The sequence below is a fragment of the Daphnia pulex genome, chromosome 10, assembly GCF_021134715.1.
Source record: "Daphnia pulex isolate KAP4 chromosome 10, ASM2113471v1".
NCBI classification, from domain to species: domain Eukaryota; kingdom Metazoa; phylum Arthropoda; class Branchiopoda; order Diplostraca; family Daphniidae; genus Daphnia; species Daphnia pulex.
In genome coordinates this window covers 380,864-403,644 of record NC_060026.1, presented here as the reverse complement: position 1 = coordinate 403,644, position 22,781 = coordinate 380,864, and the positions used below count along the sequence as shown (strand labels likewise).

The window sequence follows — 22,781 nt, the reverse complement described above, 5'->3', positions numbered from 1 at the left end:
ATGGCGATATCATTGGCCTAATGGCAATCAAAATAGAGTCAATCAAATGCATGCATCCTTTTGATTCTTATTCAGCGACTTACGTAGTTGAAGGCGTTGTATTTCTCGTGAAGGACAAATTTGCTAATCCTCCTTGACATCTGGACGTCTGACTGGTCCGTTGATTACACTCCATTCAATGCGGTCACACCATTGATCTCGATCAAAGACATCCTTGACGTACACGAGAAAAAGTAAGACAAATAATTTACTACAAGGAACTTTGAATAAATGTAGAACAATCCTTATACTTTTCCACTGGGCCGCTATAAGGACTTTAGTGTCACTAATCAATAAAAGCTGCAAAATATGGAACCATCAGCTTTTTTCAGGGCTACCTAAATGTTCAAATGGTCCGATTAGTTCTAGTGACGATAATCAGTAACCCACAAAAAACCATTCAAGTTGCAAATTCAAATAAACTCACCATGAAAGACCAACTACCATTTTTGGCATTGGCTGCGCCAACGAGCCTTTCGCTTATCAATCCCCTTGCGGTGGGCATGACAGTCAGTCCGGTGCTGCACGTCGCTATCGCTTGTTTAACGTCGATCGCCTCTTCTTCTTCATATTCGCCATCAAACTGCTTATTGGATGGGACACCTGCAGGATTAAGGGAACTAGGATAGGCGAACGGATACGACCATCCACTAGGCAGTTGCTGCTGGCGAAACATCATTGGGTAAGGATTGAACGATGGCACCGGAATGAATCCAGGATTGGCAATTTGGCCGTGCCAATTTTTGCTTTGAAATGGGACATCATATCCCGAGCCATCAACTGAATTCAAATGTAAAATGCATCAGATTCAGCCAATTTTAGAAATGAAAGGAAATTATTTTCAATACGATCGATGATGATGGCATCGTCAGTACGGGAGACGCGCGGAAGGATGAAATTAGAGGTCTGGCAGCAGCTCAGCAGAGACCGCAAATAAGAAGACCATGGAAAAACCCTTTTGATCGTCCATCCTTGTCCTTAATTTACGGAGAGAAAGATTCAGTTTTGGCCAAGTAAATTAGAGAAATAATTCTCTAAAAACTAGTGTGTTTAACAATAACATTTTAAATGGAATATGAAACGGCAGTAATTGAAAGTTAGCTGCTGATAGATTATTCTTCAAATTTCAACTTATTCAATTAAAAAAAAAATTATATTAATTCTTTTAATTACCTTGATTTTTGCATAGGTGGTGTTGTTTCAACTTGGACGACACTTGTGATTCACTTAAGAGCTGGGCTTCCTTTTTATTGCGGGATTGAGGACGCTCAAGATGCTCTGCGGAACCGCAACTTTACTATTCAAATATCCATAAGCTGAGATGAATTGAGGCAACGCCCTTTGAAGTAAACGAAAAAGGTAAGACATAATCGCACTGTGAGCAGTCGACTCAAGTTTCATGACCATTTCATAATATGTGCTTGCTCTACGTATTTTTCTGTCGAGGAATTTCACTGGAATTTACCTGTTTACAACGATATCTGGATGAACTTCCGAAAATAAACCCACGAACTGTGGGCTGTCAGTTTCGAGGATTTCGAGGATGTCAGTTTATCGGAAATGAGACGGTGGGTGTTCAATTCAATGAGTCACTAGTAACCTAACCTAACCCTGTAAATCTGAATGAAGCGACACAAAACTGCTCAACTGTTGAAGCTGTAGATTTTTGTTTGATTTTAGTCAAGATTCTACTCGAACAAATAGCTATTAATATTTGCGGAGAAGAGAAAATGTTCGCCAAAATTTGAATGATCCGGAGCAAGAAGAAGTTGCCAATCAAGTAATAAATGAAATCATGGCTCGGGATGAAAAAGGTTTCACGCCGTTTTATGTGGCTGCCGCCAGTGGCCACAAGGAAATCTTTCACAAAATGTCTGGCCTTCTTGAAACAAGTTCTCCCCGACGACACACTAGAAGAACATTTGATAGACGAAAAGGGATTCGTGCATTGTTCGCTTTCAGAGGCAATTGCTTCTGAAAATATTCAAATGTTTCAATTGATTCTGAAAGCTGTCAAGAAAGAACTGGGAAAAAAAGAACTCCTCCAAGTGTTGAATCCAGAACTCCATTTTCATTCCAAAGAGCGAAATTCATTTACGCCAAATTTTTTCCTTTTTTTGCCAGATGCAAAACAAAAGAATTATTCAGCGCAATGGTAAAGATTGTCGTGACGAGGGACTGGGAATATTTCTCGTCGATTCCGCACATGTAGATGACAAAGAGACAAAAGACAAGATACTCCTTCATTCTAATTGGGGTGGATCCTGTGGACAAAAGACGACCTAGTGTTTGAAGACGAAGGTAACGGAGCCACATTCATTCACGCTAAACGATTAGTACCGAGATCCAGCTATTGGAGTGATTACATATCAAAGAATTTTTAGATGAACTTTTTACGTATCCTGATTCAACTTACATGAAAATAAAAAGCGCTAGCGATGGCTTTCAATTTTTTGGATGTGCTGTCGATAGTATATGCGAGTGTTTTAAATATGTCGGCGATAACTCTGCAAAAGAGCTTTTGCTCCATGAAGACGCCTAAAGCTTCATCATGATTGGCTACCCGCCAAATGTGCTCAAACTCGTGTTGAATTGTTTGACACAAGAAATAAGCCGAGAGGAGGTAAAACAAAAGTGGAAAAACAACGCACCTTATGAAAACATTTTTCCTTTTAACTTCCCTTTTTGCAATTATGGTGAATACAACTGCTGGAAGTTAAAAATTTGCTCGCATTTCAAATAAAAACTGCTGTAAAGAAAAATGACTTTTTACCAGCGAAGGAACTTGTAAACAGAAAATGGTCAATCAATGTCAATGACAAAAAAGGCAATTAAAATCTCCTCGTAATTAACTGTTTTCGACCACCAATATACATAGTGAAAAATTGGTTTTGATCGTGCCTTACCTTTCAGGCAGGTTAATGTCGCTGAGCATTTCCACATTTCATTTGCAAAGAATGAAATGAAATAGGTCCAGTTAGAGCTGTCAGGTGGCAACTGGAGGAAGGTCATCCTCGTGAATACGTTCACACTCACATGAACGTACACGAGAATGTAAAGAAAGGTGAGGAAGAAATGGCCGACACCGGTGGACACAACATCAAATAATGGGGTTCACCTACATAACAAAAACAAAAATAAAAATTTAGTTTTAACAAATTTTAAGGGTGGTACATACAACTGCATATTTGACTGGCAACTACAAAAAGTGGGAAAAGTAAGATGTAACAGCTCAAAACGTCAGGAACAAACATGTGGAATTTTTAGTTAAGCTACTGCAGCTGTGTAACCAAATCATACCTTAACATGCCTGACAGTGAAAATAAAAATGAATAAATACCCGACTGAGGGTTCTGAGGCAGCTGCTGATAGGCTGATACAGACACAAGCAAACCTGGCCTTAGTTGCTAACGTAGATGGTGTTTGTATTAGCTCAATATCAAATCTGCACAGAAAAGAAAAAGAAATTGTAGATTGTAAGCAAATTAAAGGCAATCATAAAATGAGATTAACTGAACATGCATCTAGACTAGAGGTGTACTTTAGGTACTTGCTTTCAAGCATAACCCAAGGTCAAACCAATAAGGCAATAATCAATCTTATTCACATTGGCAAAACTTTATTCATTACACCTTTTAAACTTTGACAAATTTACCTTGTATAAAAGCATCATGTTTCATAAACAATTTTTATCACAGACGACTTGTACGGCGAGACACGAGACACGATTAGACATTCTTGTTTTCCACATTTTTTGTTGTGATTTTGCCGGTTTTTTCGTGCAGCCATTGACACCGCTGCCAGATAAAAAATTTATGATTCTTGTAATCTTGTTTTCCTCTCCCATTCTCCCCGCCAAGTTTAAAAACTGCAACGGAATAAGACAACAACAAAATAGAAAACCAAACTAGATCACGTGAAACTCAATTTTAAAAGAAACAAACGATGAAACGATTCGGAAAAGTCGATCGCCCATCGCGGATTTTCCCCTATACATTCTATTCTACTCGAAATTCTATTTCAAATTCGAAATTCTATTCTACTGTTTATCAACTGAAAATGTGCATTTCCCTCAACGTGTAACGCGCCGCCATAGCGTTCACTTTTCAGTACAGCGGGAAACGGAATATTCGACACACCAGATGTCTGTTTGTTTGTTTTGTTTTGCTTTCAGTTCAGGTACCTTGCCAAGAAGAAGGAGCCAATTCTGCCTGATTCAGGTGATTCAGTCTGGTTAATAACTCAAAACTCAAAACCCTCGGGGATGAAAAGAGAACACTATTTATTCGTTTTCTTTGAATGTCTTGTCTCGATTTGTTTGTCGTATTTTCATTCCGCCTCAGCTCATCCACATAGTTTTATTCGACTTGATTTATTCATGCTTAGACAGAAGGGAGTCGGGACATGTTATAATCTTCTCTCCGGTCCGTAGTTTCCCGATTAACGTGGTTTTTCTCTGAAACGCTGGACGTAAATTTTTTTTGGGAAAAGTCAATCAGTCAGAGACGGTGATGTTTCGTTAACGGTATAATCAGTGTAGAAGAGAGGGAACCGCGCGTGACGCCGGCGCCACGTTTAACGTATATGTGATTTGAATAGTAATTTGGAAACAAGTCATCGAATATATACTAAATAGGCTAACTAAGACGTGTCCAAATACACTTTGAAACAGCACTGACAAGTTGGGAAAAAAAAATATAGTTTTGGTCACCACTCCTTTTAATAGCAGGGGGGGGGGGAAACAAACAAGAACCTAACCTAATTGGAGCTAGATTCCTGGAAATGCGTACTGTGGCGCGCGTGTGGGTTCCGTGGGATGCCGAACTCTGTGGTAGAATACTAATTACACGACCGCCCCTATATATTTTTTCTATTAACCTTTATTCCTGCAGCTATTTAGAGAGAATACCTATAATAAAATAGAGCAAATGAAAGGCATGAATAAAACTAGAACAACTTGTCTTTTGTTTATTACTTTGTGTTTTACATACGACCGAGTATATTAATGTAGTCGTTTCTCCAACCTAATCAACTATATACTGCAACGTCGAATCCGTCCAACGTGACGATGATTCTCATCTTTTTGTTCCATTGAAGTTATCGAATCTTCATCACACTAGAATCTTATCGCTTTATCTGATCACCTTTTAATATCACAAAGTTCAAGTCGTCCCAGTGTTGCTGTTCATTTCTCTCAACCGAAGGGTTCACCACTCATTGGTTGCACGAAAATTTGGCATAATTTGCGTATTTTTTTGCGTAAACTGCTTAAATCACGTGCATCTAGACTATAGGCCATAATATTTAAATACTAGTAAAAAAATTTTTGTGAACCCCTTGCCCTCAACGAACGAAATCAGGTCGGCCACATTTCGGTAGCCTATTGATAGCCTAAGTTCGTTGTCACCGGTTGTCACGCAAGATGAGCGGCGCTCGACTATAGTTCAAACCATGCACCAAGTCATCCTCCATAACTTTTTCTATAATCTCTCAGTTTTTTTTTTTACATTTCTGTTGAAATGATCAGGTAGAAAAGTCCTTTTAAAAAAAAAAAAATAATCAATTGATAACAGTTTTACAACTAACTTTTATTGGGATAAAACCAGTTTTTCATGATCGATGTACACGAAATGACGTCTAAATAGGGTCCGTGCTTTCTCGCTACAGTTCCTGTCAATTGTCAAATCACATAATTTTAAGCAATGAAATGGGAAAAACACAGTTTATTAGGCAATGCCATCATACTTAAAATCGTCGAAATGATGGCGGATTTTTCAAACGTTTCTTCGAAATTGCCAAAGTGTTCCAGAATGACGAAACTCTTGGAAAACAAACAAAGCAAAATGCTGGTGATCATCGTGTCGATATGAATCATGTCTTCCGGTTGCAAAATTTTCGTCAAGTTTTCTTCCTGTCAATAAGAGATTATCGAGAGTCTTATTATTCAAATGATTAGTGCAGCTTCTTATGTACAATCTTTTACCAAGTGTGAAGTGTATCCTCGTCTCCAGAGAATGAGATCCTCCACCAGGATAAACCTCAAGACGCTGTCAATCGGGAAATATTTGGACTTGAATCCGCATTCGACGTGCGGATCCAGAAGGCATCCGCCGGATAGGCTCATCAACTTCCGTTTCGAGGCTTTCGATGAATTAACTATACAAACAACACAATTTCAAACACATTTTTTAGAGCTTCAAATTGAATTTGTACAAGTCCGACGTGGGGCAAATGACAATTTTGGGGTGTTACTTTTTTCCATGATGAGGTCTAACACGTAAGCTATATACTGCTGGTAATCCTTCAGGCACAACACTTCCAAACAACGATGCTTTTAAAATCCAAGTTGGTCCATTAGTGATGGAGCGCAATAAATGGGTAACTGTTTTCCGATGAAGAGCCGATGAAGACTATTAATTGACCATCCGATTCAATGGACTCGGTCTTCCTATACTGTGTGATGGAGACCTCATTGGGTCCAGCCCTTCACAGTAGAAACCATACAAAATTGAACAAAAAATAATATAACCTCGTCCTTATATAGGTAATAAACGCCCTTTCTCTACTATTCCCCCCCCTTGAGACTTTTTGGGCGCCTTGCCCAACATGATTTTGGTAAAACCAGGCTACTAATTTTGTTTATAATGTCAGATTACGATATCAAAATTTCTGGGATTCCGAAACGAGTTCAGCTGGCCACTTGATCGACAGCAGTTAGCTCTTTGGCTACCGCGCGTCTCAATTTCATGGAAAATTGCGAAGAGTTATACACTGCTGCCTTGAGTGATAAACTGATAGCCTCAAACTAAAATAAATAAATAAATGAAAATTAAATTAAATTCCCAGAAGGAGAAACACAGCATTATGCATCTTTTAATTCCAACAGATTTTATCAAAATATTTTTTTTTTTTTAATGTTCGCTCCGTCCAACCGGGACACAACCCAACCTGGGTTATTTTGATGACCCATGGCCGTGGGTCATGCGTGATGGCGGTTCGTTTTGTTGTGAACGCTGGACACGTTCAAAATTTTTTTTAGAAGAAAACAACTCCTTATTATTTGTTTCAACTTCCGAGAAAAAAAAAAAAACCCGTCCATTGCATGCGTCCAGTCAACAGCCCCAACAAACTATACATAACAAAGAGACGAGTTCACCAGGAACAATGTTGAGCTTTTCAGGCTAGACGCCAGCTCTTATTATTATTATGCTGATGTCGCTCATTTCTTTTCATTTTGTTATTTTTAGTTTTTCGAAATGACTAAACATATTCAGATCACACATTTCGAACACGACACGCGGTCCACTCTCTTCTACTGGCGATACACCGTCTTTGATTGACGTTTTTCCAATATTTAAATGTCACGTAATATTCACGTTAACAATAACTGACCGTAAAATAACTTGTCCCGACTATATCTACTGACTTGCATGAATAATTCAAGTCGAAACTTGAAAGAGACCTCCGAAAGAAACACTAATTGTGGATTGACTGATGCGGATCAAAAAATATGAGCAAACAAAACGAAGACAAGAATTTGGGAAAAATCGGAAAAATAATAAAAAAATAAATTTAAAAAAATACACAAAGTAAATTGTGTGGATAAAAAAACAAAAAAACAAAACAGCTTAACTTGATTACGATTTTCGGGAGGGATTTGATTTAGTGTGTTTTGCAATCCTCTTGAGAAATTCAACGGATATTAACTATTATTTACGGCTATTTAAATTTCGTACGATTATATCGGTGAATACTGAGGGAACGCAAAGTTATTGATATCAGAAGATGGACTTGAAAAATATCTAACCCGGACATGTAAGGTGAACGCTGTCAACGCCTACGTTCAACTTTCCCGTTTATGTATGACGCGGCAATCCCTTGCGTGAAAAAAAAGGTTGGAAGAGCGGGTTTTGTCTTCACCTATTCTCCCATCGAGTTTTCATATGATGCTTTAAAAATTATAATAACTAAAAATAACCAAACAAAAACAGATACAAAAAGAAAACCTGACGAAACCATCGAATCGCATGTCAAAGATTAATTCCTTGAAATTTTTCGAAGATGTCATTCAGTATAGGTCTCATCTTGTCAAGTTCTTCTTCTATACTCATCGTGTCCAAATAGCTTATTGTCCACTCTGATCGGCTAATTATTATTTACCTTCTCTCATTGCACAAACCGAATGGCACTAAGACCCTCTATGTAATGTTAATTTCAAATTAGTTGTTCACTGGGTCACGTTCAGTTTTCCAGAAAAGACAGAAAACAAAAGATTATTCCATTTGCATCTTCTCAGTAAACAAGATATGCATCTCGTTTAATGAGGCCCTATCTACTTCAATGTACAGTGAACTATCAGCTGCCGAGACAGCAGCGGTTCCCGCTCAACAAACCAAAAGATGGGGGGTAACAAACTCAGATGAATGGCATCTAGATTTAGGCATAGAAACGGGAAAAACCTGTTGCTCAAAAGGAAACTGGGCAATCCCGCATCACGTCAGCGACCAGGTACAAGAAAAAAAAACCGAAAGATAGTCGTATAAACGAAGGATTTCAGAGCTTCGGATTCGGACCGGTTACTATTTCGAACTGAGTAAAGAAAAAGGAGGAAGAAGGGGAGAAATTGAAAAGATTTGATTTTCCGGTATCGAGTCGACGAGTGTCAATCCGACAAGATAAAAATACCTGCAGGCCATTCAAAGAAGAGACTGGGGAAGAGAAACTGACAGCTGCAAAGATCAAACGGTTCGGATATTTCTATGGGACCTGCAAGGTGGGCATTTGTTTCTCAAAAGCAAACCGGATCAACTTAAAGTTTTGATCTAAATGATTTAAATGCATCGACTTTAACGCCTCGATTTTCTAAATGTAGACGAATGTAGACCAGTTCTGTTATGAAAAATAGAACAAAACAACTTTGGCTGCCAATACACTGAAAAGCTTTTCCTATCAGATGTGGTACTGATAATAATAGTCTTACTCGGAAAATGTTTCCAGACACTACTAGTAAAAAATCGAAATTGTTCCTACCTTGCGTGAAATAAATGTTGACATTCGCAGGTGGTGGGGTCAAAGCGACACAGTTAACTCGTAGAGTGGAACTTGGCAATCAACTCGAAATAGATTGTCGTGCTGAGCCGGGAGAGAGAGCTGAGCTGCCCGTTGTTTTCTTTTGGCAATGGATAGCCAACGGTGCAGTCGTTGATATCGACCATAATCGCCTTCCACCAGGTAAATTGCATCAATGGAAATGAGATAATAGTTATAGTTCCCTCCACCTAAAAAGGTGCTTTTTTTAAATTGTAGGGGCCAAACATATATGAAACATAACCAACCGTTTTCAGGATATCGCGGTTCCACTTTCGTTGCATCTGTCGTCAGTCGCATCCAGTGGACGACAGTTCCAAAAGAAGCTTCGGGGGTCAAGGTTCGAACGATACCAGCCAGTCGGCACAAGCAACACCACCTAATTGATTGTATATCTAGTAAACAAATTTATTTCTGTCGTTTGTTTGCTTTTGTCTATTTGAACTTACGTTGCATGTTTTCCAGCTTCGAGCCAACATGATGACGATGGGCATTTTCACGGATGAATGCAGGATCAAGTTCACATATTCCAGAGCGGATCGACTTTCAATTGGCCGTGCTGCCTTAAATAGTGAGACGTTCAGCAAAATTGAATGGATGCAACCGACCGCAAACAATGGAGGGTGATGAGTGCTACAACCGGGAAAAAGACAAATTTTTGTTTCTTTTTTTGTGTTCGAAGTCTATCTGATGGTTACTATTTTGAACTTGGAAAGGAAAACGAAGATCTAGGCGGGAAATTTGACCGGACGTGATTTTCCGTTATAAAGTCCCAGACGAGATACCAGCAGGAAAAGACTGGCGGTATCACTATCTTCAGGCCAAACACTACGACATTTTTCTATCCCTTCCCCTTAAAAATATGAATATCAAATGAAAAGCAAACGGTGAGAAATTTAAATATAGAAGTGCTTTCACCTGAAGTGATACAACAATTTAAGCAAAACACTACAAAAATGAAGCATTCAATGACTGCAATCTTGGCTGTAAAAATACAAGAAACATTTTTTTCTGAGCAATCAGCTGAAAACCTTGTGCGTCTTCTTTAATCTATTATTCCACAACGAATACAAAATAAAATGCTTCTTTTAAAAAAACGCGCCTTTTAACATCTTGCGATTCAAACGACATCTAGCGATCAAGTGTTACTTACAAGTTCATTGTTTTCTCCGCGGCGTTATACGGTTTTCTTCGTGAGATCATGGTGAGATAATAATAATTTAGAATTAAGAATTTTAAAGAAAAATTTCACGATCAAGATAAATTCTCTGCTGTTTGGTACACTGCTGTACTTGATAAAATTGGTTGTTTGAATACGAAGATGAAAAAGAGGAGCCGATTTGATTTACAACTTGATCCGCGTTAATAGCGCCATATCCAAATAATTAAATCATTTAGGTATTCCTGAAAAAAAAAAAGTACTGCAAATTTCTTATTTTGCAGCATAACTTTGATTAACAGTGACACTAAAGTTCTAGCTGGCGGACTGGCGGCTCAGTGCCTGGAAAAGTAAAAGATTTTTCATTTATTCATTTAAAATTGTTCGTAACAAAATAATTTCACCTGCTTTTTTCTCGTGCGAGTAAAGAATGTCTTTGAATGAGATAAACACTGTGACCGCATTGATTGGGAAGTATTCAGCCGACCAATCTGACGTCCAAATGTCAAGGAGGCTCACCAAAGTTTGTCCTTCACGAGAAATATAATGCCTTCAACTACGTAAGTCGCTAATTAAACAAAACGAAAAGTTTTTTTTTTACATTTAATAATAGACTACCATAATTAGCGTGTAGCTTGTGGATAGCAAAGAGTCGATCGGCTAGACGGACGCGAAGCCTCAACAGGTTCCCCAATAAACTTGACTAAAAGCAGTAAACCAAAGTTATATTATCAACGACAACCAACTAGCTTTTCCAGACACAAAACTACCTGTAGTTCTGAACTGTAGTGGCGAATTTCTTCCACGTTATCATCGGGTCTTTTCAATCTCATTGAATTCTGCTTGCTGAACATATATTTCCCGCCATCTGCATTAACGTCGAGATCTGACCATACTAGCGATCTGATTGAAGAAACATGAGCAAGACTTGGTCATCGTGGCATCAAATGGGATGGGCGTCCACACGTAAGAGGAAGTTCTAGGTAATTGCACAATGACACACAAATATTGTTTTTGAATAAAATCAGATGAAATACCTCCAATCCTACTCTTCTGCAATCAACAAATACAGGATCAATATTATCACTGCTTTTGACTTGGGCGAGTGAATGATGCCTTTTTTTCCAGGTAGAGGTGGGATAATTGCTTCAGGATACTTGCTCTCTTGAAACCTCAGTAATTCCAACTCAATGTAGCATCTCCAAACTGAACCAGTAGGCCGGGGAAAAGCCCTCCTCTCCATTTCCTATCAGTGGCCCTATTAGAAATAAAGCTGCATTAGAATACTATAAAAATAGAAGAATTTTATAAAATAATACTTTGTTTCAATGATATACGTAAACTGAATAGTATTCTTTCCAAAGTTAGTGGACCATTAAAGCGCTTTCCGCTTCTATACAATGCTTGTATCCAAATCATGAAGAATCACATCCTAGAAAGGAAATCTTGTTAATATTTGTATTTAAAGTGTTGATCCACATTTGAGGCAATGATAAACATTGAGGTAATTTTCATTCCATCAAGGTATAAGACAAATTCACTGAAAAGAATATTTAGGTATCGATTAAATGTGATAAACCTATGAAAAGCGATACAATGTGTCAGCTTACTTCTTTTTCGATTAAAATGCTTTCCTTTTTCCCGTTTGTTTCAATTACCAGGGTTTCGAACCTCTTTGCTATCCACTTCCTCCCAGTTATTCGAGACAATGTTAGAAGTCATAGAAGAAGACGACTAAACTTTGATATAAGTTGGTGGGAATTCGAGAAGGGCACCCTGTCGTAGCTCGAACTATTTGCTGATAACTGATTTCAGTGATTTGATTTGCAGTTCTACTGAAAACGTTACTCACAAAATTCTTTGAATCGAGAATTGACAGCTGTCATTATTGTGGTTAAAAAGGGTGGGAACTGCGTAGGAGGGGGAATCGCATGAATCTCCATCTAGCGGCAACTTGAAGAATTGTGTTGTGATTGAAGAACTCAATCCCATGATTCCCAAATCGACGCCTTACTTTATTAGTCGGTTCACCCACTCAAGCTCGTGATGAACGTTTTCTTCTGGTTGGGTTAGGGTATATCGAGGGTAGAAATAATGTAATATCAAAATAGAAATATCAGCCTTTAACAAAACAATAATACAGAAAAAAAACCATTTATAAATAAATAACCTTCGCATAAAGACAAATAACATTGTCTTGTTCGGTCTTGTTGCGCTATTGATAGACAAATGGCGCGGAAAACTTGACTAAAGCAACCAAAAAAACACTCTCGACGCCTACAATAAAACTTTTTTTTAAATATTCTGGATTCACTTTAATAACTAGTGCTTTGACGCACTGACTACTTTAACCAGAGTGATAGAGAATAGCCTCTATCGCCCTGCCTCAACGATTTGACAGTTACGAAAAGAACAACGTTAGATATTTTATACTGCGTCTGAAATAGTGAAATCCCCGTGTCTGCACAACAACTTCGAGCGACCAATAACTGGGGTGTCATTTGTCAATATCATATGTCAATATCATATGTCAATACCCTGTTAGAAAGAGAATACGCACATCATTTGCATATTAAGAGCGATAAGAATCTTCTGGTATCCGGTCACTTGTAATGCGTTGTAATATTAGTAAACGATAATGTGTCCTGACTCCTGAGTCCTGAATGATGAGATTTTCCGCTATTCGGCTAAGGAAAGTATTTAAAAATTACATTTAATTTTTGTTTTCTAATTTAAAAAAATTTACTCAAAATCGCTCACGCTTTCTTTCAATGTCATCAAAGGCTTCTTACTTCTTAGGTTGACACAATCAAAATTAATACGTGTTCAGTACGAATAAAACCATAGCTTGACATTTTTATTTCATTAACATTAAATTCTGAAATTTCCCAATTTTAGGAACAACCAACCAAAAGTTTTCTTATCAATTATTGTTTAGATGAAATAATTTGTTGCTGATTTGTTAACTACAGAGGGGCAAAAATTGACAATTCAAACAAACCAACATAACAATTCATTTGTACATAAAATATTCATGCAGATAAATATGATAGCATAGCCGAGTCGCTAGAGCGTCGGACTGAGTCACTAAGGCGTTAGAGATTCGAATCCTGGCGCCTGGGTTTTTTTTTTCAATATGTATTGATACCAAACATTTGTGATACTGATTATGGGTATCACGCTACCGCTCAAAAACAGACGGTAGAAATTCTACCCGTTCTGGCAGAAGTGATATTCGGTAGCTTTTCCTACCGGAAAACGATATAGAACAATGCATGCTCCTTCAATCTTCACTTTGCTAGCTCATTACCCTCGAGCAAGTCCAATCGAATGGTTGTCTTTTAGCAGTACCCCCTCTCACCCCCACTTTGCTCGTTTAAAAGTGGTAAGAACTATAACTTAATGTCATTACAATTCAGATAGATTTATTCTATTCGGATTATATTGCCTTCATTTATGTTTATACACGTGCTTTTGGTATTCGATTGTAACTTGCATGATGGCTTATTTGCTTTGCTGTGTTGCTTGCAGCTTCGCTCACGCACAGCAGCCACATTTTGGCACGAACAATAACGAGCATTTTAACCGATACGTGTGTGACGTATTTTTCCCTTCATCTTCTTCATTTCACATTTTGGCTTGTTTTATTTTTACTGTTTTTAACTTTTTACCGTTTTCGTCGTTGTGATTTGCAGTGGGTTATTGGAGCACTTGAAGAGTTTGCTTTTACTTCTTACTACTCGTCAATGCACAAGAGTGCCATGAGCAATAATCATCAAAACTTGTACCGGCCTTATGACATTGAAAGCACTCATAGCAGTAACATCAGTAAAGTCACAAACGGCGTCGGTGTGGTCCACAGTACGGGGTCCGTAGGCAATCGCAACATGCTCGGAAACAGCAGCCATTATGCCTTGGCGGATTTGAACGAAAAAACCTCGGCTACTGCCTGGCCCCACTTTCCCGACACCACCAGCTATTCTCACCAACGTTCACAAGAATCAACCTCTCCTGATGTCATCCAAGCTGCTCCAATACCTCCTACATTTTCAAGCAATTTGTTTTTATCTCAACAAAATCAGCAACCATTCGCGTCTGTCTCCAGCAGCAACGAAACTCATCATCATCAGCAGCAGCACCAACTCCCGATTCGACCGATACCTCGACAAGCTAGTGTAATACACCGAACTCAGAATTACCCCTTCATATTTCCTGAATGTGGCCGTTATTGTTCTTCCTCCGGTGCTGGGCTTAAACGTGAATTCTGCCATATTGTTCGGGCAAAACTTGATAACAAAAATAACGCTAACCATACAGACAGAACAATAGAGTCGGAATCTACATTTCATTATCCGTATTACCATGTGGATTCAGGGCCATTGAACCTGTCGACTGACGGTAAGTTTTTCTTTTAAAATAATTTTGTTTTTTAATATAAATCGCGTTATACATGTATGTAATTTTACTTATCAGATAAGATCGCAAGAGCTTCACCGCAGGCAGCGGCTGATTTCATTCGATGTGAACCAATTAACTTCCGCTGCACGAATAATTTATTCGCTGGAGGTCGTTCGTTGTCTGAAGAAAACAACAGCGTCATTCGAAGGTATAGTATTAATTGCTTATTAGAATAGAAAAAGAAATAATTGTATTTAATCTTACTGATTGTGTTACAGCAGCCAAAGTATCTCGGCAAATCCTACCGTTTCGGCAACTGCTATGCCGACTTTGGTGCCGACAATTTTGCCAATCCCAATTGTTCAAGATGGTCTGCCTAATATTACGAGTCATTCCGTTGTTGTTAGGGGACGAGATCGCAAATGCTGCCCTCATTGCCCAGTTATTCTGCGTAGCGAAAGAGCACTAGTCAAGCATCTCCTTTCTCACAATAGTAATTAGCTAGTACTTCACCTTTTTTTTAATAATTCATATAGTTGAATGTTTTCTCAATTCAGATTTGTATTTAGTTCGTCAACCGTACGAGTGCAAAAGTTGCGGGAGCCGATTCAGTCGCAAATTTCACATGACTCGCCACATGAAGCAGCGAGGCTGTGATGGAACTCCCCAAAGTCAATTTAACTGCGAGGTTCTTATCAAATATTAATTTGTTTCCCTCGATATCTTAAATGTCGATTTGCATATAATTTCTAGTTTTGCGGCAAGCATTTTTCACGAAAGGACAACATGCGTGAACACGTTAAAGGTCACACGGGCCAAACGAAAAAGAAGGTCAATAAGTTGCCCTGTCCTGTCCCGAGGTGCGAGAAAACGTTCAGTGGCAACACCCAGTTGCAGGCTCATCTCAATAACGTCCATTCTGACTTGCGCCCTTACAATTGCAGTCTCGACGACTGTAATCGAACCTTTCGTTCCAGTGGTGCCTTGAAGAGACATATGCACATCCACAATCAAGGGAATCGGTTTCAATGCCCTCAGGTGATATAAGATCAACCGCAAACAAAGTTATACAATTTCTCGTCACAATATTATAGATGATCAATGTTGTTCAATTTGTATTGTAACGTAGTGTGACGCCCGCTTCGGAGCCAAGCATTCTCTTGACCGTCATGTCAAAATTCACGCTGCTGGCAAGAGATCCATCAAGTCGTATGAAAGCCAACGATGCGGTGTGTGCCTTTAATAATCTAACAATATTATTTTGCGTCAATCAATATATTTAGTTTGGCGCGATTAAAAGTAAATATAAATGTACAAAAACAAACTCCATAAAAACTGCCGTTCGTTTTGAGCCATTTTTGCCTGTCCCGGAGTGATTTCGTTCACGTTTTATGGTTTTCTCAACTCAATACAATAACCCGTTTAAACGATACACAGGCAAACACCCTACTACGTCATCGCTTCTTTGGAAGATAAAGATAAAAAAAGATCATGAAATGTGCTACGTGGCAAAACGGTGCCTAGTTGTGGAGTTGGCGATATAAATACATGGCCGCGGAGTGAGATGTGCCAAGATTCAAATGGCATTTTATCGACGCTGATCGTGTTCCAAATTTCACGACACCGCAACAAATAGGACTAGTAATAAACTGGCCAACATAATTGGGGTAAGTACTGTTTAAGTTGTTTTTACAATGAAGAAAACATGGCGTTTTCGTGGAATGTTTGAAAATACTTATCCAGTTATCCCGACTCTATTCCTTTTACGACGCGTCTAAATGACTATAAATAATGCTGTAAATTACAAAATTCAATTCGCGCAGGATTAAACTTTTATCGTAATAAGAAATCATCTTTCTAACATAACAATAACGCCACAAACGTTAACAAAAGAACGCTGATAAAATTCGGTAGGCATCCGAGATAAGATTTCGAACTGAAATTGAAATAGCGATGTGAATAGTATTAAGTGAATTCCGTTGGGTGGAAAGAACTATTATTTTCCTATTTGCTGCTTTTTAATACTTGACAGCCCATGTTATGCACTTACGGTTTCGGTTGACGTCAGAAGCCGACATTTTTGAAAACGTAGTCAAGCATGTTTTTTTTTTAAATAGAAAGTTAAATTCTATTCCCGGAATTGTTTTAAAAATCCATTTCATTTCACGCAGATAATAGAAAATGAGCGACTTGCAGGAGCACATCGATCGTCTAGAAAGGCTCTTCGCCACGGCCAATTCCAATACCAGTGAAATCAAAAGATATTACAAGAAGTTAACCGAAAACTTAAATTTGACCGAGTTAGATGACATCATTCCCGTCCGTAATCAAAAAGCGGTTAAAATGTTGACACCCAAATTGGTCGACATCTTGTAAAAATATCGACTGTATGACTACAGCTATTTGCTAGTGGCTAATAATTTACTTGACTTGGAAGACGATTTGTTAAAAGGCGACGTTTTAAAACAGGCCACTCCCGCCAACGCTTTCAGGAAGTTGAAAGACGAGTTGTGTCCGCTGGAGACCGGCGTTCAAGCGCTCAACCTTCACTCCCGAGACGTTTCTAAAGTGGAAGACAACACCAGGCTAGCGCTCAGACTAACTTGCGCTTTCTTGCGTGTTAAATTTGAAAGAAAAGTCAAACTTTCCTGGCACTCGTCAACAACCATCAACCATCAAACGATTTGCATTGGGCGAACCGGACCCCCTTGCGACTCGACCAGGCAAAACTATTTTGGTGGTAGGAGCCACGGGATCGGGAAAAACGACGTGGATCAACCCCATGGTCAGCAATTATGTCCTGGGTGTCGAATGGGACGATCCATTCCGCTTCGTATTGGTCGACGAAGTTGTCAGAGGCGGGGCTCTCAGCCAAACACTAGGAGTCACTGCTGCCTACGACCTGCACTATTGCGAGGGATTCCGCATTCCTTTCTCACTGACTGTTATTGACACGCCGGGATTTGGCGACACATGACACAGGGTCCCTTGATTTCAACGGAATAACTTATCTTTGATGTTCGATTTGGACAATCTAATTTTCCACTCTATTTAGCTCTAGCGCAAAATGTTTGTTCAAATCAATTCCTATACCTGCTAAATGTGATGTATTCCATTGAAAAGAGATTGACGTAACTTGTCGGTTTGCCAGCTCTAAATTAGTGAATACATAACATTTACTCGAGTAGATTCGTAAACGTCCTCTCCTTATAGAACCATTGTGCCATCGAATTCAAGGATGGACTATAAAATCTATTTGTTTTTTCTGACTGACAAGGTCCCAAAAATGGCCAAAGGAAAGAGACAACCTCCCAAATGAAATGTAGCTACAGAAAAGGAATATCAACGGCGTCCTACCTTGAAAAGGTGAATATTGGACGGCAGATCTGGGTGCTCCATCCCAAGTGAATCCTGTCGTTGGCAGACATCAGGTGGAAATTGAAGCAGCAGGGAATCCTCGTGAGTACACCCATCACATTCACACGGATGTACACGAGGACAGAGAAGGGTGCAGGGAAGAGAGAGAATTGGTGGCAGACATGTTGATCCTGTTATCTGAATTGCCCGTGGGAGCCAGTACTCGTGGCATCTGGAAAGTCTGGTAAAAAAATAAAAAGGTAAACTATATGAAATAGAAAGTTGACATTATAGTCTTGACTTATTAGACGTGGGCCAGCTGTTCGGTACTTCTTCAATGTAGTGTGTAGTGATGCTGACCGTTCATCCGTGGGCGGTACTCAGCCGAACTTAATTGCTGCATACGTACTGGCAAAAAAGCATTTTAGCAAAGCAATTCAGTGTTTGTTTCTTTTTAATCTAGTTACGATCGTAAAGAAGTAACAAAATAAGAGAACGTTGAGCAAATGTGCGGCAACAACAAAAAAGCCATGGGACTGGGCAGCGGAGGCGGAAGTGGTGGTGGCCAGGGCCATTTGGGAGGAGGAGGAACTGGAGGAGGTGGACCAGGCAGCAGCCAAAGGTACACGGGTCTGGCGGCTCTCAAGAAACTCATCAACCATGGCGTGCCGGTGGACGTCATCGATCGAGACGGACGCCAACCTCTCCTCTGGGCAGCCAGTTCCGGTATGGAATTTTCCTTTTCTTTCTTTTTGTATTCCCTTCCGGCTTCCGACTTTCCGCATTTACTTAGAAACTTTATGTCGTAACTTTTTTTCTACGGTGTTCTACTACTCCCTTCCGCATTATAATCACCTGTTGTTCTAAGACCAATCTCTTCTTTGTCTATTAGAATACCTTTTACCCAAATTGGAAAAAGAACCCAAAAAGTTGTTGGCCAAACTTTGTGTGTGTTTGGCTATTCCGGTTCCCCCAAGTGGTTTTCAAGGACGAAGATTTTTGGACAACATTACTCACTCTTATTCAATCATAAAAATTATTTAATTTACCTTCGAAAGAGCGAGTATGCAGCTGTGCATATGGCAGTTCTATTCTACGAGTAGAAACGAGACACGGCGATAACATTTCAATCTGTTCTGCTATTTCTCGTGCAGCCATTAACGCTTGCCAAATGCCAAATGGAAATAAGTTGACGAGAATTTGATATCTAGATGTAGTAGCTATCTAGATGTATCATGTACGTAGCTATCCGATCCACGTAAGGGAAACCTGCACATTTGAATTTGAATTAATAGACAAACTGTAGTTCCCCAATTAAGTTGCACTTTCTTACCTGAATCGCCGGGTTATTGACTCCTGTAATCGCACCATCTTCATTCTGTATAGTTGAAAAAACTAGTTTGCGTTTCATGTCTAAACCAGAACTTCCATTCACGAAGTCACTCCGTTTTCGTCTTGGCACCTGCTTGGCACGTTTTTTTTTGTTAATTTATTCGATGCATTCTCATTGTCAAAACATGTCGAGTACCGTCGACCAAAACCATCGAATCTGAAAACGTGGAGAAGTTGCGAAAAACACGATCACCGTGAATTGGTGCTGAGGGTGACCCTGGAAAATGTTGTTGATTGAAACCTTTAATTATTGATTACACAATGGACAGCAAAAATGGCAATATTTGTCGTCATACGTACAGGAAACTTTTCAGATATGCCACTTTTAAAAAATCAGAGCGGTATACGCTTTTTCATTTACAACGGCCCTCTGCCGTTGAAAAAAAAAAAAACTTTTGATTTGCATTTGATATTTGTTTGGTTTTTTAGGTAAGATGTTTCTTTACTACTGCTGAGGTGATGAGATTCGAGTCACATCAGTCGATGTTACAAGGCAAAAATCAATTGATTTATCGCTATTGAAGGGACGTGACAAAACTAAGCTGAGAAAAATTATGAAAAAAAAGGAGTATAGAAGGCCAACAACATGATTTGCATTCCGCTCGCGGCAAAGTTCGAGAGCAAAATCGTCGCAATTCAACATCACGGGAAAGTCCCAGGGTTCGATAACCGATGATGAAAAAGAGAGCTAACTGGGGGCCATCTCCTTACCATTTGTGTGACATCGCAAGATACCAGATTGAAATCACAATTAATGTTTTTACCTTTTTCGTTTACTTCTAATAAGGGCGGTGGCTCAATTCAACGCAGTTTATGGAGACATGAATAACAAGGGTGCGGTTCCGCAGGGCATCTTGAGCTTCTTCACTCCGGCAATAAAAAGGAAGCCCAGCTCGCTAGTGAATCACCAGTGTCGTCCAAGTTGAAACAACACAATCTTCTACACAATCAAGGTAATTAAAAGAATTGATAAATTTTTTTCTAATTGAAATTTCAAGAATAAAGTTATCAGAAGCTAAATATCACTTATAGCAGTACTAATACTTTTGAGAGATTTCTGTCTCTAATTTACTTGGCCCCAATAAAATGTTTCTCGACGTAAATTTAGTGCAATGATTGGCGATCAAAAGGGTTTTTCGATGGCCTTCTTACTTGCGGTCGTGAGTCTGTTGAGCTGCTGCCAGGCCTCTTATTTCATCCTTCCGCGCGTCTCCCGTACTGACGATGCCATCATCATCGATCGTATTGAAAATAATTTCCTTTCATTTCTAAAATTGGCTGAGTCTGATGTTTTTAATATTTAAATTCAGTTGATGGTTCGGGATATGCTTCCCCATTTCAAGGCAAGAACTGGTACGGCCAAATTGCCAATCCAGGATTCATTCCGGTGCCATCGTTCAATCCTTACCCAATGATGTTTCGCCAGCAGCAACAGCCCAGCGGATGGCCGTATCCGTCTGGATATCTTAGCCGATTGGAAGAGGAGCCGATTGACGTCAAACAAGTGGCAGCGACTTGTGGCGGCGGACCGGCCACAATGCCAAAGACAGGGGGATTGGCAAGCGGAAGAGTCTATGGCGCAATCGTTGCCAAAAAGGGCGCTTGGCCTTTCATTGTGAGATTTGCACCTTGATACGCCCTTAATTGCCCCATATTTAAATCATTTCAAAATTCAGGTAGCCCTGCAAAAAAGCACTGATGGTAAATTATTTTGCAGCGGAACATTGATTAGTGACACCAAAGTCCTACTGGCGGCCCAGTGCCTCGAAGCGTAATTCATGTTTTCATTTTTTTTTTAAATGTAGTGTCACAAAATGATTTCACCTGCTATTTTTTCTCGGGCGCGTAAAGATTGTCCTTGTATGAGATATCGTCTGTGACCGCATTGATTGGAATGTATTTATCGGACCAATCCGACGTCCAAATGACGAGGAGGATCACCAAAGTTGTCCTCCACGACAAATACAACGCCTTCAATTACGTAAGTCGCTACAACAACAAAAAAACGATTAGTATTTTTGACATTTAATTGACTCCCTTTTGATTTTGGTCAGGCCAATGACATCGCCATCCTAACACTGGACGCGCCCGTGGCTATTTCCAAGACTGTCGGCCCCGCTTGTTTGCCGCCGGCCAGTTCCGACCCCGATCAATACGTCGAAGAAAATGCCATAATTATGGGTTGGGGAACCGAAGGTAACGATAAATAACCAACTCATTGTTAATTATTAATTGTGATGCAGTGTGTCTTATAATTGTTTAATTCCAGATTCAGGCGTAATAAAACTGCAACAAACCAAAACTGCAATTCCAATTATGGCCAACACCGAGTGCAAGGGTGACTCGACATTTGGCAAATATGTGACGGACGCGACTATCTGCCTCGATACTAGCTCCACTGGTCCATACGCATGCAAAGTAACATATATAATTGGCTCTATCAATATTCATTTTCACTTGGTTCTCTACGTGATGAAATTATATTATGGCTAAAATCACAGATTGACAAGGGAGGCCCAGTTGTCATCCTCCCGTCGCCAGGAGCCTGGACCGTTGTTGGAATCAACAGCTACACCAAGGGTATTGAGTGTTTGAAAATGAAATATTTGGTTTGAAATTAAATGACGATTTGGTTTTGATGGTTTCTTTTTGTTACAGATTGCTTTAGTAACGGCCTAAAAACCAGAGTGTCGGCATACAGGACGTGGATTGACACATACATGAAATAAAATTGATCCACGACGACCAACATGAAACGACCCAATTCTCAAATTCACAAATTTGGTTTTTTAGTTATTATTATTATTATTATTAGCCGGCTGACTAATATTGATTATTAGTTATACTACAAGCCACGCCATTTACTGCACGAGTGGACAGCCATTAAAAAGTTTTCTGAATAAACGTTATTAGTTGAAGCAAGCAAATGACTCGCCTGCTGATTGCATTTCACTTGAATTTCCTTGCAGTCAAGACCAGCCTTTGTAATAGACACCACTTATTTCGTTATGTGTCATCAATTCGCTAAATTAGATGCAGTTGTCGTTTCCTGCCAATTGTCTTCACGTCAGACTTTTCCTTTCAAAGATTTCAAAATTCACGCCAATGACGTGGGAAACCCGCTCTAATTTTCCAGAAATTATAGGTTTAGTTTCCAACTTAAGGTCACTAGAGGGCCGGGGTTTGTTCTTGCTATCGGAAAATGCGAAAATATCAAAATAGATCGGAGGATGTGTGTCAGAGCGCGCTAGGATAAGAGGAGGGGGAGGGGCAAATTTTGCAACTTGCAATTTACCGAGTATTTGAAAAACCCAAAGTCAATCATCCAGGTGCTCAAGTCGGGACTGAA

At 39.4% G+C, this 22,781-nt stretch overlaps 2 protein-coding genes and 1 long non-coding RNA gene across 26 annotated transcripts; 1 reads left to right on the top strand and 2 right to left on the bottom strand.

The window, feature by feature from the left end:
- Positions 1 to 3,055: 3,055 nt before the first annotated feature.
- LOC124204484 lies at positions 3,056 to 3,837 on the bottom strand. The gene is made up of 3 exons (XR_006878924.1): positions 3,695 to 3,837; positions 3,380 to 3,484; positions 3,056 to 3,157 (listed from the first exon to the last, which is right to left on the bottom strand). It is a non-coding gene; the product is annotated as an uncharacterized LOC124204484 (long non-coding RNA).
- Positions 3,838 to 5,585: 1,748 nt separating this feature from the next.
- LOC124204483 lies at positions 5,586 to 18,251 on the bottom strand. Of its 24 annotated transcripts, none has more exons than XR_006878907.1 (15): positions 11,896 to 12,239; positions 11,605 to 11,717; positions 11,323 to 11,543; positions 11,056 to 11,264; positions 10,904 to 10,988; positions 10,690 to 10,841; positions 10,280 to 10,627; positions 9,825 to 10,110; positions 9,576 to 9,759; positions 9,375 to 9,521; positions 9,070 to 9,317; positions 6,292 to 6,523; positions 6,023 to 6,195; positions 5,785 to 5,950; positions 5,586 to 5,709 (listed from the first exon to the last, which is right to left on the bottom strand). XR_006878907.1 is itself a non-coding variant. In XM_046601551.1 (4 exons), exons 1-4 carry the CDS (start codon positions 6,299 to 6,301, stop codon positions 5,621 to 5,623), a joined length of 438 nt encoding a protein of 145 aa, XP_046457507.1. In that variant the 5' UTR covers positions 6,302 to 7,581; the 3' UTR covers positions 5,586 to 5,620. The 24 variants fall into 24 exon arrangements, 1 of the variants encoding a protein (XP_046457507.1); XR_006878909.1 differs by having other exon boundaries at positions 9,070 to 9,260; positions 9,825 to 9,979; positions 11,605 to 11,825; positions 11,896 to 12,238; XR_006878908.1 differs by having other exon boundaries at positions 9,375 to 9,505; positions 9,825 to 9,979; positions 11,896 to 12,237.
- A 2,061-nt stretch (positions 18,252 to 20,312) lies between these two features.
- Positions 20,313 to 22,350, top strand: LOC124204482 (chymotrypsinogen A-like). Its single transcript, XM_046601550.1, has 9 exons — positions 20,313 to 20,385; positions 20,541 to 20,674; positions 20,743 to 21,047; positions 21,109 to 21,203; positions 21,284 to 21,413; positions 21,487 to 21,628; positions 21,702 to 21,850; positions 21,934 to 22,012; positions 22,091 to 22,350. Exons 2-9 carry the CDS (start codon positions 20,545 to 20,547, stop codon positions 22,159 to 22,161), a joined length of 1,101 nt encoding a protein of 366 aa, XP_046457506.1. The 5' UTR covers positions 20,313 to 20,385; positions 20,541 to 20,544; the 3' UTR covers positions 22,162 to 22,350.
- The last annotated feature ends 431 nt before the right edge of the window (positions 22,351 to 22,781 follow it).